At 40.2% G+C, this 19,292-nt stretch overlaps 1 protein-coding gene across 1 annotated transcript in view; it reads left to right on the top strand.

The window, feature by feature from the left end:
• Positions 1-19,292, top strand: part of LOC128515598 (NLR family CARD domain-containing protein 3-like) — a 59,656-nt gene that overhangs the window by 31,450 nt on the left and 8,914 nt on the right. The window contains exon 5 of the mRNA XM_053489681.1: positions 76-243. Coding sequence (XP_053345656.1) covers positions 76-243 — 168 coding nt within the window. The remainder of the gene's footprint in view (positions 1-75; positions 244-19,292) is intronic.

The following is a 19,292-nucleotide window of genomic DNA, read 5'->3' on the forward strand; positions in this document are numbered from 1 at the left end:
CACTTTTTGTAAGTCGCTTTGGATAAGAGCGTCTGCCAAATGCCCAAATGTAAATGTATTATTGTGTTTCTGCAGGTTGGTGTATTGTAGTGTCTCAGATGAAGGCTGTGCTGCTCTGACTTCAGCTCTGAAATCAAACTCCTCACACCTGAGAAACCTGTATCTAAATGGGAATAAACAAGGAGACTCAGGAGTGAAGTATCTTTCTGCCCTTAAGGAACATTACAAACTACAGACACTGATGTGAGTAAAGATCTCTTTATATAAACACTGAAACATTAACAGACTGATTAGCATTATTTTTGTACATTAGCATTAGCTTGTGCATTTCTCTTTCGTTCCAGTAAATATCAGATTACAGAGTTAAAATGTCACTTTATTCTATTTAATCAGACTTTTTCTAACAATTATCTTTAACGCTGTTTGGTCTTGATTTAAACGTCATGTGAAAGCAGAAGACAGGGAGTCAGACGAAGTTTACAAAACATCCCACCTGAGTGCATGAGAGTGATTGTAAATGAACAGCTGGTCTCCTTGTGACAACCTGCTATCGCTGACTTCATACTGCTGCTTCTGTCTGAATAAGATGATCTCAGCTTTTCCCTGTTTCTGATAAGCAGCAGACTTTCTCCTCCACCCTCATAAAAACTCATAAAAATCATCATCATCTTTAACGCCACACTGCCACAAATATTAGATTAAATCAGCTACTTTACTCTGACACTCCTTCCAGTTCTCCACCTAATCACCGTGTCTTCGGTCATTCCTGTAAAATTCACCTACGCTTATTTTTAAAGTCTGCACTTAAGTATACATGTAGAACAGGAGATAAAACACACAGCAGTGTAAGTTACTTTATAAAAAGCTCTAAAGCCTGTTATTGTATAAAAGCAGTGATGTGATGAAAAACGTCTGCTCACTTTCCTGTTAGAACTTATGGAAATTCTCATTTGTTTTAGCTAAATGTTCTAACACAGATATTGTACATGTATGAATAAATGATGAATAAAATTATAAACAGAAAATGATGTTTCTTTTAGAGCATAGAGAATTGCGTGCTGTTGATCATAAAGTACAAAAAAAAATCCAGTTTGTGTTTATTGATTCAAATGTTTTTCTTTTTTTTTAGTTTCTTATAAACATCTGTGTGTGAGATGAAGACTCCAGTGTTCCTGCATTTCTATGTTGAGGAACAGACAACACAGTCCTTTATTTATAACTAATTAAACAGACTCCGAGACATGGTGTGTGTTCAGTGGCCCTCCCAGTTATAGGATCTGAATCCAGTAGAACACCTTTATGGTTTTCTATGGATTGCTGTGAATCTCCTGAGAACAGGAGATTCACAGCACAACGGAGAGCCTGAAGAATCTACAGGACCTGTATGATGTGATCAGGTCAACATGGACCAGAATCTCAAAGGAGTGTTCCTTGTAGAATCCATGACATGAAGAACTGCTTCTATTTTAAAAGCGGTTGAGGTCCCACCCAGTATTAGTGTAGTGTTCCTAATAAAGTGCTCAGTGACTGTAGTTTAGATCTTCTTGGTACAGAATTAACACTAACCTGTTTTTATTTTCTCTGATACGTGATGGAGATTTTTGCGAGTATCAGCTGATCATACTCAGTATGGGATCAGTGATATGTGTGAAAATGCCCTTTATTACCTGTAGGGGGCAGTCGTGTTTCAGTCTGAAGTAATGTTGTCTACTACAGCTCTCTTAGGCGCCTATTGACAGCAAGCGACAGAGCTCATAAATGTGTTCAGGCAGAGACGTCCGCTCTGTCTTGTTTATTCATCTAAACCCTCCTACATTATTTGCCAACAGCGCACACAGTTTGATAAATTTACACCTATCATGAATAAAAGGTGAGAAAAGATTCCGCAGAATCTTCTGACACAATACTTGCTCTGAAGGACTATACTTGAAAAGAATATAGAGAATAAGAATCATATTTATAATAAGATAATATAATTTTTATATTTAATTAAGTAAGTAAGAACTTTATCTAAAAGCCAGTCCATATTTCTCATTTAATGCTGAAGTAGTTAAATATGCTTATACTGTAGATACGTAGGTTATATTTTAAAAGTACAATTGCAAGTAAATTACAATCTGCATGTAAGAATACAAAAGAAAATAATCTTTAATAAAGTTAGCCTAATACAATATTGTTTCCAATGCTGAAGCAAACCAATGCTGAGGTGACACCCACAGAACCCCCAGTTACTGTAATCCCCCTTCTCACCTTTCATTCAAGTTATCAAACCTCTTTCCCTGATGGGGGAATTCGCAGACTTCAGGAGTTTAAAAACGATTTAACAAGACCGAGCTGATCTACATAAAAGGTGAGAAGCAGGATTACAGTAACTGAGCGCGTTGTATGTACTGTACAACACATGTTTATCAGCCTTTTGATAAAAACGCTGCCTTTTGTAAATTAAAAGTACTTTACAAAAGACGAACAGCTTTATTTCAGTCATAAATTTACAATTACATTCCAGCTTTTATTTCCAGCTGTGGTTAAATAATGGATGAAATAATTATTCAATGCTGGACACAAACAGCAAAAAAAAACATTATGATTATAAAAAGCCCTTAGCACTTCATGTTAATAAAATAATATTTACTTAATATGATTATATATATATATATATATATATATATATATATATATATATATATATAGTACACTTATGTCTTCTAATAATGGCGACACAGTTTTACATTTAATGTGGGCCAGCCCAGTCAGTATGCAAATATATGTATATTGTACATATGTACATCTCTTTTCTACGCATATGGATGTGCAAGTGCGTTTGTGTGGTAACACAAACTGTGCGTGTTTATGTTACCGCGGATGCGGATGTATATTTGTAAAACAAAGAAAAAAGGAAAGAACAATAAGACAAACAACATATAAAACCACAATATTTTCAGTGTCTAATAGCACCAGTCTTACAGAGACCCAGGAGGCTTATAAACAGTTTGACAGCAAAATGAGACATTTTCGCAGTATTGTAATTTTTTTATTTTTTTTTATTTTAAAAGATGCAAGACAATACTGCTAAAACATATAATGTACAGGCTGTTAGAAAATATTCGGTGCATTGACTATTATTAAGTCACAAGGGTGCTAAAAAGCATTTATCATTCAAAGTTATTCATATCAGTGTAAAGTTAGTGTGATTTTGAAAGTGCTATAACTCCACCTGGCACAGTTTCATCTCAGTGGAACAATCTGACTACATGTGAAGTGCCATGAAAAAGTATTTTCCCCTTCCTAATTTTTTCTTTGCATATTTGTCACACTGAGGAAAAGACAAATTGGCCTTTTTTTGTGAGTTATCATGAACATTTTGCATTTCGTGGGTATCATCTTGATGCATTGTAAGACAAAAAACTATTGTAAAAACAATGCAATTTATGCTATCATAAGGAAAATATCAATTTCTTCCATTCCAAGGATAAAAAACAATTCAATTCAATTCAATTTTATTTGTATAGCGCTTTTAACGATTTACATCATCACAAAGCAGCTTTACACAATCAAAAGAATTAAGTTTGTATGAAATGTGAATGTGTATGAATCAAAATTATATGATTGTCCCTGATGAGCAAGCCTAGGACGACGGCGACAGTGGCAGAGAAAAACTCCCTGAGATGGTAATAGGAAGAAACCTTGAGAGGAACCAGACTCAACAGGGAACCCATCCTCATCTGGGTGAAAACAGATAGCAGGGATTGATGTGCATAATAATATGCGAGACTGGAAGTTCAGTATAAGAGGAGATGTGTAAGATTAAAGTCCAGTTTGTTCCTGGAGGCTCAGGTAGACTGTGAGAAATTTCAGTCCTGAACTATTGAGCGACTGAAGTCACCGGTCCTCAGAGAACAGCTGTCTGCATCAGTCGAGGACAGAACCACCTTCATGGAAAAGTGGAACCAACCCCAGTCACCACACGCATTCCAGGCAGACCACACGAGGGCATCTATGTGATGAGATCTCCAACCAGAAGCAGGATTCCAGGATGAGTTAGAGAGGTCCAGCGGGCAGAGGGGGTCTGGATCACTGGCAGCTCAGGAGCGACATGTATAGCTCGACAGAGAGATAGGTACAGATGGAGCCACGCCAAATAGCCGCGGCCGTGTGAATGGCGTACAAATGGCGTATGGCTGCCCTATGCACGCCGTAGTCCCCCCTCCTTTTCCTTCGAGAAAGGCGTGTCAAGATTTCACAGTAAACACGCCCATTCAAGCCCTATTTATGCATTTACCTGGTTCCACCACTAAATGGCGCTTCGTTCTCAAGGACACGTTGACACAAGCCAGCAATTTTGCTGTGCTGAGTTGCAATCACGTGATTTTAACAACCCACCCCCACCCCCGCCGAACTGACGCTGCCAAACTGCACTAGAGATGAAGTTGGCGGCTTAATGGACTATTCGCGGTAAGTGGTGTTTTAATTCATAAAATTTGTTTGGGATTAGTTTACAGTTTATTTCCCAGTTTAGTTTTTTATCGGCCGTTTTGAAAATCACTGGCAGCACCAGCAGCGGTCAGATGTAACTTTAGATAACTTAATGATCTGTTTACCAAGTCTGGAGTTAACATTACAGCTTACTGTCAGTGTCACAAACTTACAATGTCACTCCTCTTTAACTGAAAAAGACACTAAAGCTTCGAAAATACTATTAATGTCCCTATTACAAAAGCTGCACTACCAAATGAAGAATGTTTGTGCTTTATAAAAATGCCTTTAGAATCTGACCGCGTGTTGTCTGATGTAATTCAGCATTCATTTATTCTTTGGGTAAGAGTTAATCTGCAGGTTATTTCTGTGAAAATAATTTGATGCAGTTCATGAAGGACACAAGCTGAGTGTAGATGTACAGGAGCTCACGAGCTAAACGCTTATAACTGGGTTTATATTTTTCTCAATTTGGCCGTGACTTTGCGCGGTAGCGCGAGCGCTTTGTTACCGAGCTGGATAAAAACTCTGAAGTGTTTATCAGTTAAGGTGAGGGGGAGATGTGTGGGGAGTTGTGGGGGGCTTCAGTACTCGGGAAGTTATAGTTTGGCTTCAGAGATGAACTAATATATACGAGTGGTATATCGCTTAACTTATTTGTATGAAAAGCGCATTAAGCAAATTCTCAGTTAATTTAATGCAGACGATAATACAGACAGACTGGGGTTAACACTAACAAAGTTCAATGGTTAAAGTTATCCCAGTTTATTTACATTCTAGAATTCCCCAAAACAGTATTTTACACACTCTGTGGTGTAGGTTTACTAATATCTTTTATATTTATTACAACTAGATATTCTGGAAAGTTTATTTATCTTTGTCTTCACTAAATTCTCCTGTTTTCTTTAATCAGAGCTCCGCTGTGGAGGACTGGGGAGTCAGACGGATGACGGTTCGCCTTTTGGAGCTACTGGTGGTGCCTGAACAAGCTGTTGAGGGAGCTGTAGGAGGGATGACGTCACAGTGCAACAGCTTTAGAATGATGTTTGGTGTTTCTGTATATTCTGAACATAGAATTGAAAAACTTCTGATACTTTAGGGGGGAAACAAAGAATTAAACAGTTCCATCTTTAATATTAAAAAAAAAAAATTAATATAAATTTTAATATAAAAGAACCAGATAGAGACTGATAAGCAGCTGGTGTTATCCGGGTATTTTAATGACCTTTAAGCAAAAATTAAACATGTATTCACCTGTTTTATACAAATTATTGTTTTACCTTTGACTAGTTTTGGAAGAATAAATTTTATTTTTAAAGTCATGTGTGCGTGTTTTAATTGTTGGGGGATTGTTTGTGTATTTAAAAATACATTTACTTAAACCAACAACTTCAATGTGCAAAAAATGGGACCCGACGTTGTTTTAAATAGTCAAAGAGTTGGGCTAATAGTGATAATAATAATAATAATAATAATAATAATAATAATAATAATTATTATTATTATTATTATTATTGGCTATAGAAACAAATGAAAACAACAGTTAAACACTTGATCATATGTATCTGTGCTAGTTTGTGTTTGTGATTATGTGACCCATAATAATTTTTTCTCAGTATAAAATTTTTGGGGGGTTTTAAGAACTCCATCAAAAGAGCAAAGACAAACTTAGAAGGAGTGGAAGGGAAGAAACCTCAGTGGAGAATACGTCTCGGGTTACTTTGCTGTAACCCTGTTCCCTGAAAAGGCGGGAACGAGATGCTGCGTGAAAACGCTATGGGAACATCTTTTCATGTTGCCGGTTGTGAAGCATGTGTGTACCAAACACGCCAAATTTTTGGCTTTTATAACCTCGGTCAGGTGACGTCATCTGATAGGACGCACCTGCAGGTTATAAATAGAAGTGAACCGGAAACATTCCTCAGATTGATTTGTCTGAACGGACGTCCGGTCACATAGGCAGTGCGGCATTGGGACGCAGCATCTCGTTCCCGCCTTTTCAGGGAACAGGGTTACAGAAAAGTAACCCGAGACGTTCCCTTTTAAAGGCTACACTCGATGCTGCGTGAAAACGCTATGGGAACGAGAGTGCCAACGCCGCCGCACTGCAAGTGTCTGGACTCCAAGGTTGTGTAGCGTGTGCGCACAAGGCCGAGAAGGTCTCAAAACTATGTCTGGGTAGCTGACTCGAGAACCCGTGGGCCCGGAGTAGCATGAACATCCAAACTATAAATGTAATAAATGTGTGCGGAGAGGACAACCCTCCGTGTCACACACTTGCTGCAGGGGAATACCTCTTGCTAGTGCAATAGATGAGGCGATCCCCCTGGTTAAATGAGCCCTGATTCCTAGAGGCGAAGTGAGCCCACGCGCCTCATAGGAGAGGGCAATAGCCCAGTGTAGTGGGGGCCACCCCCCGTTGCGGCTTCAAAACATGTAAAAACTGCTCTGACTTACGCCACTGGCTAATGCGGTGGACGTAAATCTGAAGAGCACGTACTGGACACAGTAAGTGAAGTCTCTCCTGCTCCGAAGCTGTAAAGGCGGAGGACAGAAGGCTTCAAAACAGTAGGATGCATATTGGCAAATGTGTGTGGAGAGGACCAACCCTCCGCATCACAGACTTGCTGCAAAGGAATACCTCTTGCTAGTGCAATTGATGAGGCGATTCCCCTGGTTGAATGAACCCTGATTCCTAGAGGCGAAGTGAACCCACGCGCCTCATAGGAGAGGGCAATAGCATCTCTCACGCAGCTTGCAGCTTCAAAACATGTAAAAGCTGCTCTGACTTACGCCACTGGCTAATGCGGTGGACGTAAATCTGAAGAGCACGTACTGGACACAGTAAGTGATGTCTCTCCTGCTCCGAAGCTGTAAAGGCGGAGGACAGAAGGCTTCAAAACAATATGATGCATGTTGGCAAATGATGTGTGCGGAGAGGACCAACCCTCCGCGTCACATACTTGCTGCAAGGGAATACCTCTTGCTAATGCAATTGATGAGGCAATTCCCCTGGTTGAAAGAGCCCTGATTCCTAGAGGCGAAGTGAGCCCACGCACCTCATAGGAGAGGGCAATAGCTGTCCGATCCTCTTAGAGAGGTAACACCATTTAGAAAAACCATCTTAAGGGTCAGAAACCTGAGGCGCTGACTCTAGTGGTTCAACAAGGGGCACAAGCCAGAGGACAAATATTTTCTGCAGAAACTCCAGCACTGAAACAATTCGGCAGTGGACTGGGTCTACCTGCTTCGTCATGCACCAACTTTCAAATACATTCTAATTGAGGGGAGGCAGTCCTAGTACTTAGAATAGTCTTAATTACGCTGGCTGGAAGACCAGCTTGACTTAGAGTCAGAGAGTAGTAAAGGGGACATTTGCTGATCTTGCGAGGCAAAGAGGTCCACCTACGCTACATGAAATTTTCCCAGAATGTAAATCGCCCTGAGGAACAGGAATCTGCTGCGACGACAAGACGAACTTAGAGTGGGACCCAGAGTCAGAAACCGGGGTCTAAACCACATAGGAAGGGTACGAAGCACCTGGCGCGTAGCCCTTATTGGGGATTGGCCCTAGAGTAAAATCCCCTGGTTCTTAGCCACAACTGAAATGCTCTCATGTGCAGGAGGTCCAAAGGTGTCACCGTGGATACAGCTGCCATGAGAGCTAAGATCTCTGAAAGTGATGGTCACTTTCTGGTTTAGCTTGATTTCCTTGACGGTGTTGAGAATGGATTCGACACGAGCGGGAGACAGCTGTGCCCGCTTACGCTCAAATTCCATGTGACACCCAAAAATGTTGTCCTCTAAACAGGAAAGAGCATGCTTTCATGGCATTGGATCTCAATCCTAGGAAACAAAGATTAGCTAGAACGACATGCTGATGTCGAAGCGCTAGCTACTGAGACTGGGCCAGCCAGTCATGTAATTCAATACGGATGCTCTGGAGTCGTAAGAGCCAGAACTACATCCATGTATCTTGTGTATGTGCGGGTGAAAAAGCTAGACCAAATGGAAGGACCCGATACTGGTAAGCTTCGCCCCCGAAAGCGAACCTCAGGAACCTCCTGTGTTGTGGCAATATTTCCATTGATTTATTTTTAGATAGCAGTAAAGCCCGCAAAATCTAAAAAATTGGACGCCGCCCCCGTTCCTCTTGCACTTTCCGGTTTCATGGAAGTGGCGACCACGCCATTGAAACGCGGAGGGTGATGTGAGAACTAAATCCTGTAGTTTCTCTGTACAGTGCTTAGTGCCCAAGGAGATATACTTGGCAGTAGCTTCCACGCTGCCAGTTTCTCAGAAAGGGGCAAAGCTCAGCGACTTGGTTAAACGGGGGGGATGTTAGATGTTCGGCATCCTGAAACACGGCAGGAAAAACCCGAAGAACTAACATTTTATTGGAGACTGGAGTTGCCCGAAACACCAGTGGTGGCGGAGCAAGAACACCAACCTCCTGGGGGTGCCAGGGAGAACACTTCATTCTTTAAAAGGAATTCTGCGTGCCTCTCCCCATTGGGGGGCCACCCCCCACGGTCCTGGGCACATGAACCTCAGGGCTTCTTTGTGAAGACAATATGCCAGTCTGACCTCTTTTGAGGCGGATTGCGTGATGCACCCCAATCTTGCGAGGGGGTGCCCAGCTCAAAAACACTCTCCTTGTGTGTTTCATGCCTCGCAACAGTCAGACCCGGTCGAGACTGGGTGGCCGACAGTCCCGACTCTTGAGCAAGGCGGGGAAGGAATTTCTCGAAGGCTTGTTATATAACTTCGCCTAATGAACCTAGTGGCGACCGAGTTAACGACATCGCCAAGTAGGCCGGGAGGCAAGATGGGGCATCGAGGAGGAATACACGATCCTTCTCCTTAATGCCCCTGAGATTCAACCACAAGTGCCTCTCCGCGGAGACCATAGCAGCCATAAAACGGCCGATAGCACGAGCCGTCTGCTTTGTTGCACGAAGAGACAAGTCTGTGGCCCGGCGTAAATCCAATACGCCCTACCTTGAAGAGCCCTGCCAGTACTCAAGTCTCTCAGCAGGTCAGCCTGGTAGGCGTGCAAAACCGCCATGGTGTGCAATGCGCCAACCTGACCTGCTGCCTGAAAAGCTTTTCCCTCCAGGGAAGATAAAAAGTCTACACAGCTTGAAAGGAAATAATAGCTTTTCAGGAAGGATGATGTCCCAGAAGAGAGATAGCCTGGAAGCGTCTCTTCTATCTGGGTGTCATCATATAACTCCGCGTTTCTACCTCAATTATATTTAAATAAATAAATAAGTTGATGGCAGGAAAACACGGGATAAATACAGCTTACTCCATGAAAGGGTTAACTCATATGGAGATTGCTAAGAAAAGGGGAGAGAGCGTCGTTGAGGCTCCGCCCCCGGCCACCCGACAGAACCTGCCGTCTATGTTTTTATTTATTTATTTTTAAGTGCTTAGAGCCTATTACCATCTCCGTGGAAGCAAGAGAGGATGTTTATCCTTGCCCATTCACAAGTAGCGCAGCGCGCGCTTGCGAGCGGACAGAGGGATTTCCCGATCCGATGAGAACGCGAAAGAAAGGAGTTTTAAATCCGTCTCTCACTGCTCTGCCGGATGCACGAGTTTAAGCCCCAGGAATGCGCGGCGACTCGGAATGCGAGGCACGCGCGTAGCACTTAATCGAAGCAGTAAAGTGTAGAGATCGCCCTCCGATATGGATTACACACACGGAGGGACATCTCGTTTAAACTCATTATTGGTGAGTTAAACACTTATTTTTGCTGGTTAGACACACACGCTCACTACTAGGTGAAGACAAGAATCTGAGGAATGTTTCCGGTTCACTCCTATTTATAACCTGCAGGTGCGTCCTATCAGATGACGTCACCTGACCGAGGTTATAAAAGCCAAAAATTTGGCGTGTTTGGTACACACATGCTTCACAACCTGCAACATGACAAGATGTTCCCATAGCGTTTTCACGCAGCATCGAGTGTAGCTTTTAAAAGGGAACTGACTATGACATGGTGCTAATTGCTCTGTGTGTGTGTGTGTGTTTTTGGCCGGGGGAGGAGTACTTCAGACTTACTTGTCTGTGCGCAAATGTTTGTGTTAAACCAATGGACACAAATTGGCAGGAGCGCGCACACACACACACACCTCTCATCCACAAACGCTTTAACTGTTGTCTTGTAAAACATTGGTTAAACCTATGAACACAGCCGTTCAGCATCAGTCCTAAACACAAGCGCAGGGTCTGTTTTTGTCCTTAATTAAAAGACACCAATATGTTAATAATTTACACAATGATTGTAAGGGCCATATTTCATTCTTGTGATTTGTTGTTATGTTTATCTTATTTCAGTTTATTAGTTAAGCATTAAGCATTAAGTATCATACTTATAATTTGTATTGTGACATCATTTCATGAGTTGTTCTGTGACATCATCCCACAGTTATGTAGTTTCATTTCTATCACGCACGTCAGTTGTAAGTTGTTGTTAAGACACGGAAGGCTACAGAAAGGTGTGGAGCACACAAGCTTTTGACCGTGAGACAGTAAGCTAAAAGGAATACAGTAAAATAAGTTGTTGTAACTGTAATCTATCAAAGCTACAGAACACAGCAAGTGACTTGTCGTGACTACAGTGGATTTATCCAAGAAACTGTAACAACCGTTGTACTTTGATGTTGAAAATAAACAGTGTAGAACCGCCACTGCCTATTTTCCACCACATCACGTACTTCCCTGATCTCGGACTAAACTCCGCGCTTTGCTTTTATAATGTGGAGCAAGCCCGAGATCATATTAACGTAGCATTCATCATTCAAAGTTATTCATATCAGTGTATAGTAAGTGTGATTTGAAAAATGGTGCTATAACTCCACCTGCTACAGTTTCAGCCCAGTGGAACAATCTGACTACACGTGAAGTGCCATGAAAAAGTATTTGCCCCTTCCTATTTTTTTTCTTTGCATATTTGTCACACTTGTATAGGTGGAATATCACCTAAACACTTTAGGTGAGAACGTATAGGTTAATATGTATAGGTGAGAACAGCTGATTCACACTTGGGGAGAGTGAATAATTTGCATTTGAATGTTGTCTGGCATTGTAAGCACACGCAGTGACACTAAAAGAACAATAGGATTAATAGGAATAGGAGGCATTAAAGAGGAGGATTTTAATTTAGACTATAAAAAAATTAACCTGCGTCTATTTTTAGGCGTGCCAGCTGCCACTTTTTAGTCTTATAATGCCCACATGACATGCTGGTACAGAGCTGGACATAGCTCATCCATGCCAATGATCCCGGGTTTTCACCCTGCGCTATAAAATACGAGTACGACGGCCATCGGCGGACAGCAGCTCCTGCCTCCGTCCGCTCGCGCTTGCTCTTCTTTGAAGTCCCTGGGGCGCGTTCCATTTGCCTCGTTTACATGCCGCACTTCTGCGTTGTGTGCGGGCGTCTCACTCACACTGCGTAGTAAAATCCACTGTAAACCAACAAACCCCGAGTATTTTATAGCGCGGATTGGAAGCCCGGGAATATTAGCAAGGAGAGCTCTTCTTCACTATTCGTGCTTAATTCCGCAGCCCTGCTTTTTCACATATCTGAAGGAGAGGCCGCCTAACTAGTGAGCGAGGAGCGATATTGATTTGGGCGCACGCCGTGACAGGCTGAAAAAAAACTATTGTCCTTAAAAATGTAACAGATGAGGACTCTGATTAATGTGCAAAAACTATATAATAAAACTATATAAGACTACATGCCTTTATACGACTCAACTTTTATTTAAGCGCACTCACAATAACGAAAAAACGTGATTTTATAAATGTTTGATAGCAAATAAGGTGCGCTGTTCTGTATTGTTTTTGGTGAACTTGAGCGCGTCAGAAAATGAACGCAAACGTTTTTTTAAATGGTTAGAGTCAGTCTGCTTGCTGTTTTCCCGACGCATTCATAATCATTATTCTACTTCTGCCGGTGCGCTCTGGAAAACTTTATGCATGCGGCTGAGCGCTGATTAAAACTATGGAGTAAATTAAAGAGGAGAATCACGATGCCGAATCAAAGTCCTGAGCCCAAACCTCATTTAAATTAAATTAACAAATACTATAAGTAACAACAAAAAAAAAATAGCCCTCGTTTAGAAACCGTTTATAAATTCTTTTCGACATGAGTTGGCCCGGTGTTATGCGCAGAGCGCCGGGAGATTTCCTGAAGCTCCGAAATCACTGGGGCATTTTTTCTAAATAGATGCTTTAATAACTGATGGAGGTTTTGAGCTGTATATACACGCAGTTTTAAGTGGTTTAAAACGAATTAGTCCGAGCAGACCTACATGAAAGGTGAGAAGTGAGTAACTGCGCGCGCTGTCGCGGTGTATATACTGTACAACACACGTTTATCAACCTTTTGATAAAAACGCTGCCTTTTGTAAGTACTTTACAAAAGACAAACTGCTTTATTTTAGTCATGAATTCACAATCACATCACATTCCAGCTATTATTTCCAGCCGTGGTTAAATAATGTTTGAAATAATTATTAAATGCTGGACACAAACAGCAAATATGATGCTTATTATAAAAAGCCCGAAAAAGTTTGTGGTCATAAGATAATATTTACTTAATAATATAATATATATAGTTTATTCATGTCTTCTGATGATGTTGACACATTTTTTACGTTTTAAATAAGATATGTTGGCATATTCACGAATCAGGACATTCGCATAGTTAAGACTATCAGATAGCCTACTATCAGGAAATTAAATTAATTTCAACACCATGTAAACCGAGACATTGCCATGTCTTTCACTGTTTTGTCCCTGTTAAAACATTACAAAAAATATATAAGAAACTTATTAAGAATTTTAAAGCACAAATTTGGGCATCTCATTTCATCATTATGAAAATAATATAAAGCACATATACACGCATTTATCATGAAAATATCTGTTGTAAAGCAAAATAAAATTCATGTTTGCTTCAGCATTGGGGAAATATTGTTTTAGACTAAGTAATTATACACAATTCCTCGTTGTACAGTACTTGGTCCGGCGTTTAAATAAAGTCCTTCCATGCGCCATCTGGCGGATATTCAGTGAAGCACAACACATTTATTTAAATTCCCGAATGTTGCTTACGGCAAGTCGCGGGGCGCCGCGCGCTAAATTGAGGCATCCCGCGGGAAAACAGGCGCAGTTTCTCATTCAGACTTTTCATTCAATATATTCAGAATCCATTCAATATATATCGAGTTTCATTCAATATATTCAGACTTTCATTCAATATATTCAGACTTTCATTCAATATATATCGAGTTTCATTCAATATATTCAGAATCCATTCAATATATTCAGAATCCATTCAATATATATCGAGTTTCATTCAATATATTCAGACTTTCATTCAATATATTCAGACTTTCATTCAATATATATCGAGTTTCATTCAATATATTCAGAATCCATTCAATATATTCAGAATCCATTTAATATATATTGAGTTTCATTCAATATATTCAGACTTTCATTCAATATATATCGAGTTTCATTCAATATATTCAGACTTTCATTCAATATATATCAAGTTTCATTCAATATATTCAGACTTTCATTCAATATATTCAGACTTTCATTCAATATATATCGAGTTTCATTCAATATATTCAGAATCCATTCAATATATTCAGAATCCATTCAATATATTCAGAATCCATTCAATATATATCGAGTTTCATTCAATATATTCAGACTTTTCATTCAATATATATAGAGTTTTCATTCAATTCTCTCATGAATATTTTCCTAAACGGCTTGCCATAATATATAATATATAATATATATATATATAGCATGCATCTTTATACATTTGGAATCTGCATCTACATTTTCTGTTGCATGTATAGAATTAGTTTCAGCTGAAACTCATGATAAATGGTGTTGGGGTACTTATGTAGTGATAATTAGTTTCAGCCAAATCATTAAAACTAACAATAGACTATGGGAGGTGGTTGGAAGGTGTTACTCTGAATATAAACAAACTAAATACAGCTTTTTTTCTCAGAGGTTAACAAAAAAGTGAAGTTGTTCAGCTGTTTAGTGTCACTATGTCATAACCAGTGAAACAACGTGGACTCATTGCTGTGCTTGTTGTAACTGAAAAAAACACTGAAACTGCTTCAAAGTCTTTCCTCTCCGTGACCGCTGAAATCCGACACGACACCACGTTAGGCTACGTCTTGACTCATTTGCATACCGACGGTCATTAGATGTTGACCGAGGGCTCAGGGGAGGTGTGTGTGTGTGTGTGTGTGTGTGTGTGTGTGTGTGTGTCCTACTTCGTGTACTTTTATAAACATATAAACAAACAAAATACAGCTTTTTTTTCTCAGAGGTAAACGGAAAAGTGAAGGTGTTCAGCTGTTTAGTGTCACTATGCAGATGTTACACTCAGTGTAGTTACCGAAATCTTTGATTTAGTTCTCATTCAGTGGCCACACATCACTTCCAAATTTTCCCCGCTTTTATTACATGAACATAAGCAGTGAAACAATTCGCAGGTTTATAATACACCGCGGCAAAGTGAACCGATTAGGCGCGTGGTCCGTTGCCTAGCAACACTGAACGAAACGAGACATATTCGTTGTGTTTGCTCCGGTTATGACATAGCATAGTTTATTATCTGCTGTGGTAGATCTGATTTATTCAAATTTAATATTGTTTTAGCGATAATTTCACGGAAGCGAGTTCAGAACTAAATCGCTGCTCCGAGACGTTCAGAAGCTTCAAGTAGAATGAACAAACTAATAAATTTTCTCCATTAAGTAGAGCTTTCCTTTTTGTTATAGTACGAAGCCCCTAGATGGACAAAGGAGGAGAAAAAACGTCAAAAAAAAAGGCAAAAAGTCAAAAACTTTGGGTTATAATTCCAAACATGACTTGTTTTTTTTCTGCCGTTTTTCCCTCTTCCTTTGTCCCCTTAGAGACTCTTTAGTAGGGTTTCTCAGTTGAATATGAAAAAAGATACCGCTGATTATCAACGCGGGAATGAATGGCGCATTGTCCAAGTGCAAGTTGATCTTGGAGCTAAACTATTTGCTTTGGGTGAAAGCGCCATCTAGCGATCATTGTGTGTCAGCAGCAGCTTCCCATTCAAAACAATAGGCGGTCAAATGACCGCTGAACCGCGTTTTTAGTAGGTGACACTGGCGCGGCGCTTCTAGTGTTAACCACTCTGTTGCAGATAAATGTGATGCTTTTCTGTATAAAACTGCATGAGGAACTAGAAACATCAAATCACTTTAACTCACTATATATCTTTAGACTACACCTGCCTTCTCAGTTGCTGGTACTGAACATAGACACATGGGTGATGCTGCTGCTACAGGATCTGATCTGGCTGAGGAGTAAGCTACAGGTATTTTTTATTTCATGCTTCTGTAGCAAAACTGAAATGATGCAACCATTATTTTTAACAATAGTTTTGTAGGCCTTGTAGAATCTGGGATGAACAACACTTAATTAGTTCATAATGCAAAATTTAATTCAGGACCTTTTTCTTCTGGACAATAAGGAGGTGCTGGTGTGGACTATGACATCAGCTTTCAATACAGAATTAAACACTGGAATTACTTCAGCCATGGCCTCAGGTAGACGGGGATACTGTATGAAGTGTTCATGCTGCCCTTAGCACATCAATTTTAGTGAGTGATGATCAACGTGAATTGTCATTAAATAAAAAGTCTTCACATACTAATGAGCTCATTTTCTACAGGTCTTGTGAGCTGTAATGTACCCAGTTCTTTTACACTTTACCACTTAATTTAACAGCATTGCATCAGCCTTTGTCTCTCTGAAGCTGTACTTTATTTTTGTATAAAACGTCATATTCCTAATCACTCTCACTCGTACCACGTCACCCAAAGACCAAATCTTTTTACTGATCCTTATTACTTTTAACCAATAACACATTAGGGCTGCCCCTGCTAATGACATAAATGTGATGCTTTCTCATGTGCACACTGATTATATCTTCATTAACTACAGTGGCGGCTGCTCTAAGACTACAAGGGAAGCTCCGCTTCCTTTACTATGTCAGAAAATAAATGCTCATATATGCACTGTCGTATTTTTTGATTCAACTTCATGACTAGCTCGTTCAGAATCAGGTATTCATTGTAGATTGTTTGAGGCGATTTTCTTGTCATACATTTCCGTGCAGCACAGCGCGTTAAACCCTCCTGAAGCCCAGCTTCACTGGGGCTCTATGAGAAGCACAGGGGAGCTTTTTTCACTGCAGAAAAGCTGGACAGTAATTGGATAAATGCACCAAAATCGTCACTTCCAGGGAAGCTCAGCTTCTCTGGGAGTGAATGGAGCAGTGGGCGGGCCAGGACGCTGGGCTGCTGCATGATGATTGGAGGAGCTGTTTAAAGGGTGGAACCCCTTTTTTAAATAACAGCATGTCTTAAGTATACATCAGCGCTACAGAGATTCGAGTTCAGTCCCATGTGGATTTGCAGGTGATTTTTTATGATGAAAAATGCAATTATAATAAAAAACATTTATGATGAAGGCCTAATATGAGCTTCCCGTGTTTCAAAAGCTAGCAGCCGCCACTGATTAACTACACATCTGGGCTCGTCTTAAACACTTGAGATGTGTGACATACAGTGTGATGTATTTACTGACATGTGATCTATAATGTCTGTCATCGTAGCGTTTAGTGAACTCACAGCTGAAGTGCACAGCTTCCATTCATACACACGACAGGGGCGACGGATCACATTTCACAAGAGTAAATCTTCAGAATCACCACTGGTTTAGTTTCAGGACTTTTAGACCTAATTTACATATCAAATCTTGACCCAATTGGGCAACAATAAGAGAGCAAAAAAAAAAAATTAATCATACACACCTGGAGAAAATCACTCACTTGGCCGTGTGAAGTTTTCTTGAGCTGCATGTCCTGAAGTGTCCACAGAGTTCAGGAATCTGTCACTCTGTTTCACCAAATTGTCACATTCACAAGCTTAAATGACTAAATGACCTGCACAGATGTGTTTGTCATGGAGCTGCAGTTCTGTTGTTAGTATTTTGCTGTCATACTTCAAGATCAAACTTAACATCTGTACCTACAGTGGATGTTTATACGAAAAGAAATTACTTCATCAATTACACAAGAATCACTGAAAAAGATAGCGAGCTTTTCTTTATTCACTGTAATCCCAAACAGTTGGACTAGCTCATAACTAATAGGGTCATAACAGTCAAATGTCGTTATGCAGTTGACCAAACTATAAAGTGTTAAGCTCAGTTGAGATTTAAGCCACTTTAATTGAATAGGGCTCCATATTTTATAGCTAATTTGTGTGGAACGCTCAAAAAGTTTAGAAACCACACAGTAGCGTCATAACGTACTGGTGGGTGGGGCTTATCTCTCCCTCAGGAAAGCTGAGTCAGCCATTTTGATTTTGCCTTGATGTGGGGAAGTCTTGGCCAGCCCGCGTAGATGTGGAACACAGTTTAATTTGTTTTTGTTTGTTTGCAATGCGCACTTTTATCCCCCCACTTCAAACCACCACCACTTCGTTTTTTTTCGTTAGTCTTATTGCCATCGTTTTCTTAAGCGCCGTCTTAGTATCAGCCCTGATTTGGTAAGTAACGCTAATACCCCTATCTCACCTATGCGGTTTGACTGACGGTGAGATGCGGAGTTAGGCACCGCGAGTCGCCGCGATTTCCCGCCAACGTTCCGCGAAGTTCTGTAAGGACCGCAAGCTTCCGCGAGGACTGGCAAAAAAATGTAAACATGTTTAATTTTTCGCGCGGAAAGATGGAAACCTAATCACAGCGCCAAAAACTCGCAGTAAATCATGATGAACCGTACTTATGGCCACCGCGCAAAACCGTGAAGGTGAGATAGGGGTATAAGGTTTTTATTTTATTATTGAATTTCGATAAATAGTCTTAAATTTGGAACTGAGAATACATCTGTCCAATGTGCACAGTGATTTTTTTGTAATAAGTTTACAAATCCAAGTAAATGTAACTTTAGAAGTTGTTGAATGTGACAGATACGTCTTACAACGGCGAAACATTATCAGCGGGTTTCCTGTATGAACTACATTTCCCATAATGCATGTTTGCCCGGGATTCTGATGGTGGAGTTGGGTCCACGAGTCTAAATTCTCTGGCGAGGGCCAGAAGCATAATTTTATCCCTGTTTTCCGGTTTCTGCCGGTTGTTGTTGGTATCTCTGTTCGCCGGTAATGCATGCGAGTACTGTGAGTATACGTATTTCAATAAGTGTCCGTATTTTACGTTGTCGAGCTGTGTGTATGTGTGAGCTAGCGTGAAACGAACAATGCTAAATAACATAATGTCAGAGTGTTGTTATGATGCTAACCAGACTTGTGTTTGTATTTCTTCGTAGGCTCAAGTGTGTGGTTGTGAGATCATCTTGAAATCATTTTAACAGTTCAGGTAGGATGTATTATGAAAGAGTGTTATTAACAATTGGTTTTATTTTATGTGTTTCCACAGTGATTACTTTGCTATTTCTTTAAATGCTTTTATCTCAGCTGTGGGGTCCACAGTTGATCACTTGAACCATTTATTAACCCTCCTGTTACCCTCGGAGTCAATATAACCAAATGCGATGTTTAACACCTGTAAAAATATGATTAACATTATTTTTTGAGCTTCAGATTTAATGACTTTTCCTAATTTAATGAGGACAACTCTGCAAACATAAAATTAACATGTTTTTTTTTTATGTCCTCTACCCTTTTTGTGACCAGTTGCATTTAGGGTCAGTTTATTTAAA

The sequence above is a fragment of the Clarias gariepinus genome, chromosome 28 (assembly GCF_024256425.1).
Source record: "Clarias gariepinus isolate MV-2021 ecotype Netherlands chromosome 28, CGAR_prim_01v2, whole genome shotgun sequence".
Taxonomy (NCBI): Eukaryota; Metazoa; Chordata; class Actinopteri; order Siluriformes; family Clariidae; genus Clarias; species Clarias gariepinus.